This window comes from Anolis carolinensis, chromosome 1, assembly GCF_035594765.1.
Source record: "Anolis carolinensis isolate JA03-04 chromosome 1, rAnoCar3.1.pri, whole genome shotgun sequence".
In the NCBI taxonomy this organism is placed as follows: Eukaryota; Metazoa; Chordata; class Lepidosauria; order Squamata; family Dactyloidae; genus Anolis; species Anolis carolinensis.
The window spans coordinates 303,558,116-303,568,484 of NC_085841.1; the positions used below are offsets into that span (position 1 = coordinate 303,558,116).

Sequence of the window (10,369 nt, forward strand, 5' to 3'; positions counted from 1 at the left end):
GAAAAGTTGCTAGCCATTAAAACGGCCTTAACTAGACACCCCTCCCTTGTGTACCTATTCCAGGTTGTTAGGACATGTGTAGAGTTCTACAGACCAAACCACAGAACCCCATGTTCATTCTTCTGCCCATTAACTACACTCAGCACTTTTCCATGCTACCCTACCAACCCGCATGGACGCAAACCACTCTTGAGTGGAATCTACATCTGTAAATGTCCCGCCAGGTCCATAAACAAACTTGTTTAAATTTAGATTCTAGGAATAAACAGCAAGAGAGGCTTGGAGTCTGGAGGAGAGTGCATTTGGCCAGTTTCTCCCCTCATCTTCCCTTTGGGCCCCATGTTGTATTTACTTTGGAACTGTACTGAAGAAGACTGGGGTGCCGACTGGAGCCTGCTGAATCCACCTCCTTTGGCTTCCCAACAATTCTAAACAGCCCAGTTTCTGACTCCGTAGTGTTTATCTCTGTGACCACAGAGGTTTGCGTGTTTATGACACTACTCTGATTGGGTGGCTTTGACTTTCACTTGCCTCCTTAGAATCAACAAGGAAAGGAACAAAAACAGTCTAATTTAAACCTTTGGTCACAGAACAAGATTGACACAGTCCATCCACAAGGCCCTTAGAGATCAACCTTTGTAAACCTTGAGTGGACCTTTTTGTCCAATTTTGAATTTGAAACAACATCTTGAATTTGTTACTAGACTATATTACTGTGAGATTTGGGATCATCTCGTTGCATAGCAAGGCAAGGCAAATCGCATTCTTCCATACAATCTATGCTGTCATGAGGATTCCATGGGTACATAATTGCAAAAAGAGAAATAGCATCTGTTTGCTACACAACCCATAATATTTTGGGCTAGGTAATTTTGACCATGTAGGCTGATGCCCATGATTTCTATGTTATTGTTCAGAGTTCCTGGAAAGTGTGGCTGCAATTTATCAAGAGCTCTTGACGGGTAAGAATCCCAACACCGTCATTGTGCCTACGTCATCCTCAGGGCAACATCGTTCACGCCAAGCTCTGACTGAGAGCAGCCCACTCGATGGGGTGGAGGCACTTGTATTTTACCAGTGCCTTGAGTCTCTATGTGACCGGTCCAAGTACAGGTAAGTTGGAAGCAGGCCAAGTGGCTTGCCTCAGGTGTAGGTTGGAGCTCTCTGAAGTATTGAGTATTGGAATCATCCAGGCAAAGAAACTATTTTACAGACTTAATAATAGACAATTACCATATTGCTTTGTATCTTCAGCTGTCTTTCTGCTTCCTGAAACAAGGAAAATGGAATAGTACATGTTTATATAGGTATCAGAAATGGAAGTCATGGCTAATATTGGCCGGATTTGTGAAATGTCCTTCCTTAGTCTTCTTCTTTGAACTTACCAGCTATTTATGTTACAACTCTGCACAAATGCTGGTGCCAGAAATGAAACCTTTAATATTTTATGGAGAAGAATGCCTCTGAGAAGAAGCAAAGTATTGTTCCCCGTTACTTAGTAGCCATAGTCCACTAACAAATATCTAGACTAAGGAGGAAAGTGTATGTTGTCTACAGATACTTTTCAATTTTTATACTGTTATGATATAGTAAAAAAAATGGGTTCTGAGGAAGTATAGCTATATATTACAACATGGAGGCTGTACCATGGCAATCATCATATGCTGAATGTGCCATCAGTTCCTAGTATTTTTCTATATTGTATTCTCCTTCATTTATCCATACATAGCCAAGGAAGGGTGAAGAATGAAAGAGAAAGAAAACACACACAAACACACATACATAAAACCCCACAGAGAATATTTTCTTTGATATGTAAGTCAGTTGGAGAAAGTGAAAACTTGGTGGGCACCTTATCAACAGGATAAAGGAAAAAAGTCTTTAAAAACCCCTTTATCTTTTATCTGTTGCTTTTACCATGTATTTGTAATTAATAGTCTATTGATTAATGAAATCACAGGAGTACTTTGAGGAGAAATCGTTTTCATTTTGGGTTCTGTTTGGAAGCATTCAGATCTACTGTTAACCAAAAAGTAGGATGGAATCACATGGTGGTTTCATACATCTATATATATAAATGAGTGATGGCATCATGGCGACCAACAAAACTACAGGCCTCCCAACCTTGAAATTTGACAACACAACCCATCATCCACGCCTCTAGGTTGATACAACAAAAAGAAAAGAAAAATAAAGTCCTAATTAGAGGGAAATTAATAATTGTTTTTATCCAATTGCTGCCAGTTAGAGGACTAATCTCTGCCCACTTGGTCTCCTAGCAACCAACTCAGCCCAGGGGACAAGCAGATTTAGGCCTCAGGCCTCTTCCACAGATTATCTAATTTGCACTGGATTATATGGCAGTGTAGACTCAAGGCCCTTCCACACAGCTATATAACCCATTTATAAACTTATATTATCTGCTTTACACTGGATTATCTTGACTCCACACTACCATATAATCCACTTCAGTGTGCATTTTATACAGCTGTGAAGAAGGGGCCTCATATAATCCAGTTCTAAGCAGATAATATAAGATTATCAATATACAGTAGAGTCTCAATTTATCCAACATAAACAGGCCAGCAGGATAAGTGAATATGTTGGATAATAAGAAGGGATTCAGGAAAAGCCGATTAAACATCAAATTAGGTCATCGTTATACAAATTAAGCACCAAAACATCATATTATACAGCAAATTTGACAGAAAAAGTAGTTCCATGCGCAGTAATGCTATGTAGTAATTACAATAGAGTATCCCTTATCCAACGTTCTGGATTATCCAACGCATTTTTGTAGTCAATGTTTTCAATATATTGTGATATTTTGGTGCTAAATTCATAAATACAGTAATTACTACATAGCATTACTGCATATTGAACTACTTTTTCTGCCAAATTTGTTGTCTAACATGATGTTTTGTTCTTCATTTGTAAAATCATAACCTAATTTGATGTTTAATAGGCTTTTCCTTAATGCCTCCTTATTATCCAACATATTCACTTATCCAACATTCTGCCAGCCCGTTTATGTTGGATAAGTGAGACTCTACTGTACTGTATTTACAAATTTACCACTAAAATATCACAATGAATTTAAAACACTGATTACAAAAACATTGATTACGAAAAGGCAGACTGTTTGGATAATCCAGAACATTGGATAAGCGAATGTTGGATAAGTGAGATTCTACTTTAATATGAAATAATTACTGGGATAGAATAATGCAGAACAATATAATCTCTAAAACCAGGAGAGTAAATAAAAAGCAACACTCTGAAAGCAGGGAAATTGGAAATTTCACAAAGGAAACAATCAGGGCCAGCTAACACCTCCCAAGAAAGGATTCTTCCAGAAAGGAAGCTGAGAAGAGAGTAAGGCACTGTGTATTACCAAAGTCGTCATTATTATTATTATTATTATTATTATTATTATTATTGTGTTGCGGTCAACCGTGAAAATGAATACAATCTGGCTCCAAGTATTCAAAAACACTAACATCAGAATATATAAAAATTAATGTGGTATAATAAAACAGAACAATACAATCTCTAAAATCAGAACACTAAATAAAGAACAACACTCTGAAAACAGGGGAATTCCACACAGGAAACAATCAGGGCCAGCTAACACCTCCCAACAAAGTATTCCCATCATCAAAGTCTGGCAAATCCTCTGTTTTCTCAGGGCCACAGACAGTAGAAGCACATAAAGTATCACAAAGAACACCACTCTGAAAACAAGGGAATTCCAGACAGGAAACAATCAGGGCCAGCTAACACCTCCGAACAAAAAATTCACTCAGGGAGGAAACAGCCAGGCTTTAAAGCTGCAAGGCCATTACATCCTAATCATTTTCCCTAATTGCAGCATTCATACTTGCCTCCAACAGACAAAAAAAAACAATCAGAAATATTGTATATTCACAACCTTTAGGAAATAATATCGCGATGGTGCAGCGTGTTAAAGCGCTGAGCTGCTGAACTTCTGCACCGAAAGGTCGCAGGTTTGAATTGGGGGAGCGGAGTGAGCCCTCACAGTTAGCCCCAGCTTCTGCCAACCCAGAAGTTTGAAAACATGCAAATGTGAGTGCATCAATAGGTACTGCTCCGGCGGGAAGGTAACGCCGCTCCATGCAGTCATCCCACATGACCTTGGAGGAGTCTACGGACAACGCCGGCTCTTTGGCTTAGAAATGGAGATGAGCACCAACCCCCAGAGTCAGACATGACTGGACTTAATGTCAGGGGAAAACGTTTACCCTTTACCTTAACTACCACCAATTCCTCAATACTATGTTTCCCATACCACCATACTTGGCCACAGCAACGCATGGCCGGGCACAGCTAGTTATATCTAAATTACCAGAATGCTCATGAGATTTTTTGAAATGCACATTGCTACTTCCAGAAAATCCATGGTGACTACAAAAAATCTGGATGAGTTTGGCAATGCCCATGGCTTTCTCTGTAAACATGTTAACCTATTCCATATGTTATTTGCAATGCAAGGCTTGCTGGTAGGAGTTTTTAAGTACCATAGAATCAGGAGAGGCAAGAGATGCCCAAGTAAGAAAGTAATCAAATTGGTTTCAGGGCTTATGGAGTTTACAGGTATATCTTGAAACACGGGACCAATGTACTAACTGATTCCACATTGCTATATTTTTCCTATATTGCTCATTGTTTGTTTAGCTGTCCTCCATCTGCTGTTATCAAGGAAATTCTGAGCAGCATGCAGAGACTGACTTTCTATGAATTTCTGATGGCTCTTGCAAAGCATCAAGGGATCAACAGAGCTCTTGGTAAAGAAATGTCCCTTCCATTGTTATGTGTTTGATTATAAGGAAATGATCGCTGGTTTTCAATATCTGTACCGTTTTCAGGATTACACTATCCTACAAGTACAATGTAGAGGCATTGTAGAGAAGTGCCTGAGGAACAAAGAACCTTTGATGGCTCAGGCAAGAAACCCAGGCCTCCTGGTGCCAAGCAGTACAGAGAAATCACTTTCAAAGTTATTTTAATTCTTTCTCCAGGTTTAATAAATAAAATTTTAGGTGTCACAGCAGTGTATCATAATTAAATGCATCATTACAGGGTAAGTGTGACATCTAAAAATGTAATGTTTAAGCATTTAGAATCCTTAAATGTCTACTTTTTCCATCCCAGTTCTTCCAAATTTAAATCTTGATGCAGTCATTTCAGGGGCCAATCATTTGGGTGAATTGAATATCAGCTCTATAAGCATGCAGCAGATGTGCATGACCATGATTGGCCAGTTCCTGTGATGTCACCATGAAACCTCCCTCTGCCTTTAAAGGTTTTGCACATTAAAATATTGCCCTTTTGTTTGAAGAAAGTGTAAACATTAGTGACTTACTGTTCACACTGAGAATAAGGGTGATGGAGCAGGAGCTGGTGGCTCAGTTGACATTAGTTTTTACTCCTAACATACCCCATAACTGAAGCCTATATTCTTACTATAGCCTTTTTGTGCCTGACTCTTCCCAAGGCAAATATATATACTGTAGATTTTGGCGCCTTTTTGATTGCCTATAATGAACATGTAGTTTGGTAAAGAGGACTCCAGTCAACATCTTGGTGCATTTTGCTAAAATAGGCTTGAAATTGTGGAAAGAATTGATTTGTCCCTGCATTCCCTCTTTCCCAGACTTTCTATAAAGCATATCAAAGTAAGAGAAAGGAACTGAATCCTGCTTTCCTTTGTTCGATGTATACTACACACAAATGGGCTTGTGCATTTCATCCCCGATTGCAAAAGTCTGAAAAGGAGAGAGAGAGACAAAGCTTCCCTCCAGAGGTCTTTCCATTATTTCCCTGGTTGATAGTGGGGAAAATGTGCTCAGTAAACATGTGCATTTCCTTCCATAGCCTTACATATACATGTAGCAGAATTCTGCTTCTCTTAGTAATAAACACTGTTTTAAGCACCTGGAAAGCACATTTGTCTCTGAAAGAAGCACCAAGTTTCTTAATCAAAATGGGCTGAATTCTAGTCCTCTCCATGATCAGAGCTGCATTTGTCCTAAAACCACACCATCATTTCCATGAAGACCCTGCCCAATGCAGTAGTTTTCCAACTAGGTTTGGTAGTATATGGAGGGATGTTGCTGGAGATTGTTACTGATCCTTTTGAATGTAGCTTTGAACATGCAGTCCTGAGTGCTCCCTTTTTTGGACATTGCAAAAGGCTATCCAGAGCTGCTGACGGTTGCTTTGTTGTCAAAGCAGCATGTCATCATCACAACACAGACCAGTAGTGTTCTTCTCCGCCTCCCAGTGCCCCAGGCTCCTGCTGACCATTTGAGCTGCTAATGCTCTCGTGATGGAGGGCTGTTTACCCAGCAGCACCACATAGATTATATATCAAAGGGGACATGCAGACAAGCCTGCAATCCCCTTTGCAAACAGGCTTAGAGAGCAGTGCTTTTACCGGCCGCCTGGATTGCACCCAGCCAGGCTTTTCTTCCTGGCTTCTCGCAAATTTCACTTCCAGCAAGGTGCAAAGAAAACAGATGGGTTGAGAAAGCCCTGCCCACAGTGCCATGTACAAAGTGCATGGGTTTCCCCTTCCATTCAGGAAGGCCTGTCCTCCTGGCCCACTGCCAGTCTCCTGCTGAGGCCTCGGGGAGGGAGGGGCAGCTGCCGCAAGTTGAACAGGTGCTCTCTCCCTGGCAAGGCAAGGCAGATTCTTCGTTTGGTGTCTTTTCATCTTCCCTGCTGCACGCAGGCTGATTTGAATAGGCTTTGGTCTGCGGGGGATCACAGGCTCCCCAAAGCCCTGCAGCGAGGGCAGTTCCAAGCGAGAGCTTCAGAGCGGGAAGGGGTTTTCAGGCAGGGGCCCACGCTCCCTTGAGTCTCAGCAGGGCCTGGAAAGGGAAGAGCAGGCTGGGGATTAGCACAGGGCTGTGATGAGTGTGTCAGGAGGATTGTGGTGCCCAGCCTAAAGCCTGTGTCAATATTGATTTGTCAGTCCACCTTAAGTATTGTTTACCAGTGCTCCCGAGAGATTGGAGCACCCTCCAGGTCTTTCGATCCTCCTTACAAAGGCACGGAGTAGGATAGTATTGGAGTGTCTTCATGTTAGTGAGGAAGAGGGCGCCTAGTAGTGAGCAAATGCTTATAGGGCTTCTGTGACTTAAGACCTGCAGCGTGTTCTCAACCAGCATTGCCAAGGAACTACAGAGAGTGCACGAAAACACAGTTTAAATGCCAGGTGAGAAAGATCCAACCAACAATTTGGCAACAGATGGAGACATGGTTGTGCCCTTTGACACCATCCTTCCTTTAGAAGAATCCAGCCTGGCCCCCAAATGATTCCCAGTGTTGGGTTTAAAGAGTGAACAGCTGTGGCCCTTCCAGAGTCTTTGGCTTATAGCTCCCAGTTGCCCTAACCAGAAGACTCCACAATGGGTAAAATGCAGCAATGGTGAAAAGAAGTGATTTGTCAGCTAGCAGGGTAAATGTGGGTCTACAAAGTCTGTTATTTTTTGAGACAGGTTAACAAACACGCCCAAAAATTAGCTGATTGTTATCATATGGAATTAAGTGTATGATACACTGCACAGAGAATTGTATTTGAACCACCAACACTGTTATGAGCAATTCAGTTGAAGCGCAAAGCTATACACATAATTTGTACTTCTTCTTGTATGTGGCAATTGCTTTGGCTCAACATTGATCCTTTCCTTACAACTGTTTTTAGGAGCCCTCCCAGACAAAGCTGAGCTGCTAGTTGACCCACTTATGGATCAGGAACTAGAGAAACTGTGAGTTACTTTAAAGGTTTAAGAAACAAGGATAATGAGTGTTTTTACTGTTTTATAGTTGGATGGGGTATGTTTTTATTGTTATGTTCACATGCAACATTGAATTTTGCTGGTGTCTATAAGTTGCCTTGAGTCCCCAGCAGGGTGAGAAAGGCGGAGTATAAATGAAGTAATTTGGTATCACATTTTCTTTATTCTGTTCCAAAACAATGGTGTGGCTGAGAAGCCAGCCACTGTCTCTCTGCGGTTATCATAACACATCACTAGCAAAAGGGTTGGTATGAATCCTAGAAGAAGAGTTGCAACATCCAAAGGGGGCCTGGGCTGGGCAAAATATGTCCTTCCAAATATTGGAGTACAACATAACCCATGTCAGTGGTTATGTTGGTTTAGGCAATTGAGAGGAAAATTTAAAGATTTCTTTTTCCTCCTCTTGATAACTGATATGGTGTTCTAAAAAACATGGATGACATTGTCAGCATACTTCACCCCAGTATTGTTAACTGGGGACACCTTTCTTACAATTCCACTACTTACTGAAAAAAATGTTGTAAAAAACCCTATATAACTTGGATTTGACTGTGTCCACTTTCAAAGACACATTTGGTGGGGCAGAAGACTAGGGCTTCTTAGCGGTTGCTCCTGGGCTCTACACTAGACTACTGACTATTCAGTGAAGACCAGTTTGGGGAAGAGGAGTTCATGGCTTACAGAAAAAGTGATGTCTTTACATGCGAAGGTCCTTATGTGGCTGAGAATTAAGTGCCTTCCCTTCATCACCACCCCAAGTGTTACCCGTTCTTTGCTCCTCTTGCCTTATTCTCCTTCAGAAAAAATACATGTAACCAATGTCAAACCCTTTTTTCTTGGCATATTATTCTTTCAGAATAACCCAGGTATCAGGGCTCTCTATATCCAACTCTGCCAATGCTAGTGGGGATAATGCAAACTTGCCTTCCCGACCCCCTTCCCGGATCAGTTCCCCATGGAGGCCACTTCACCATCGCAGGAAAATTGATGCTGAAAGTGATGGCTCCACAGAAGAGACAGATTCTTCTGAGAACTGATGGACAGCATGGGAGTGCTCACCCATTCCAGGTCATTGTGATCAAAGTAATGTGGGCTTTGAAGAAGAGGGAGAAGTAAGAATGCATGTACTTCTTTCCCCACCCAGTCTCAAAACATTACTCATAAGTCTCCCTCTTGAGAAGCCTGACAATCTTTGCCTAAACAAAACAAAAGTTTCCTCTTGTATAATACTGGTAAAGGAATATTCAGTTATGTACTGGGTAGACCTTAAATACAGCTGATTGCTGATTACAGTTGCAAGATTATATTGCCCTCTTGTGGCAAGCAAATTAGTTCTTGCCTTATAGCTGGAGTGTTTCTATTTTACTTTCAGCTTTGAAAGAATTAAACCTAATTCTGAAACTGTGCTCCATACAGCATTTTCTTCATCCTCAACCAGGATAGAAGAAAACCTGACCAGGAGTCTGCATTCAACATATAGCCATGATGTTGTAGCTCTGCTTTGTCCCCATTTGAGCCCTGAAGCCCACCTTGAAAGCCAGTCAGCCAGAGAAAGCAATGGGGAGGGAGTCTGTTCTGCTGGCAAATCCTGCAGGATGTGACCAGCCCTCACCCATCAGTGAACTAAGTTGCAGTTAAGTTGTAACAGCCCCCTGCAAATGGTGCTTCTTCTGCTTCTCAGTGTCACTTGCTGGAGGGTGTTGGTCATTTGTCCAACAGTGACCCCATTCACTGACAGTGTAAACCTTTTTTCCTCCAGACGGCAGGTTTTTAAGGTGGAGTTCAGGGTAATTTCTACTTGGAGCAATAGAATTACAAATGAGAACATAAACCTGCCAGTGTCTATAACTTACAATCTCAACCTGTTTTTAAGAACATAGCACCTTGACCCTTGCTATCTAAATTAGGCTTACTGTAATTTTCCTGTATGTGCCATTTCCTACTTACTCTGACACCTTCCAGAATCTCAGTTCAGTTTAAGACAATGCTGCATGATCTTTGCAGAACATCTCGATAAGAGAATTCTGTATATTGTGTGAAGGGTTTCTCACTGATGGATAATTTTCAGCTCATTCTTATTGGCCTTTGTTTAGGAGACACTGGTAGAACGTTATTTATTATTACTTTCTAAATCTTTAAAATGTGAATGTGAACTATAATAAAGCATGTTGAACAAAGGAAGTTGTCTGATTTCCATGATAAATAAATAACAATGCAGTCTGAGCCCTGCTACAAGCACAATGGAGGACCTTCTTATAGCAATACCACAGGCACTCCCAAGTGGCCAGCTACTGGTCAAAGGACATTTAGTATAATGCCAGGTTTTTAACCTTGTTTGTGTTTTTAAATACATTACAACTGTACCCTCGGTTCACTTCTGACACGATAAATAAATAAACCACCAAATAAATAAAAACTCCAAAAAGAAAGAGATGCAATCCCACCTTGAAGGCAAAATGCTCTATGTAGGATAATTATGGGAGAAATTTAAGGTTGTGTCTCAGTGGACAAAATCACTTCCACATAATTATCACAAACTATTGCCA

At 41.1% G+C, this 10,369-nt stretch overlaps 1 protein-coding gene across 3 annotated transcripts in view; it reads left to right on the plus strand.

Moving 5' to 3' along the window:
• The window catches only part of cstpp1 (centriolar satellite-associated tubulin polyglutamylase complex regulator 1), a 139,921-nt gene extending 129,921 nt beyond the window's left edge, over positions 1-10,000 (plus strand). For all 3 annotated transcript variants that reach the window (XM_003214597.3, XM_062967957.1, XM_008104934.3), the window contains 4 exons: positions 918-1,113; positions 4,696-4,805; positions 7,730-7,793; positions 8,680-10,000. In XM_003214597.3, the coding sequence (XP_003214645.1) occupies positions 918-1,113; positions 4,696-4,805; positions 7,730-7,793; positions 8,680-8,860 (551 nt within the window). In that variant the 3' untranslated portion in view covers positions 8,861-10,000. The remainder of the gene's footprint in view (positions 1-917; positions 1,114-4,695; positions 4,806-7,729; positions 7,794-8,679) is intronic.
• Positions 10,001-10,369: the final 369 nt, after the last annotated feature.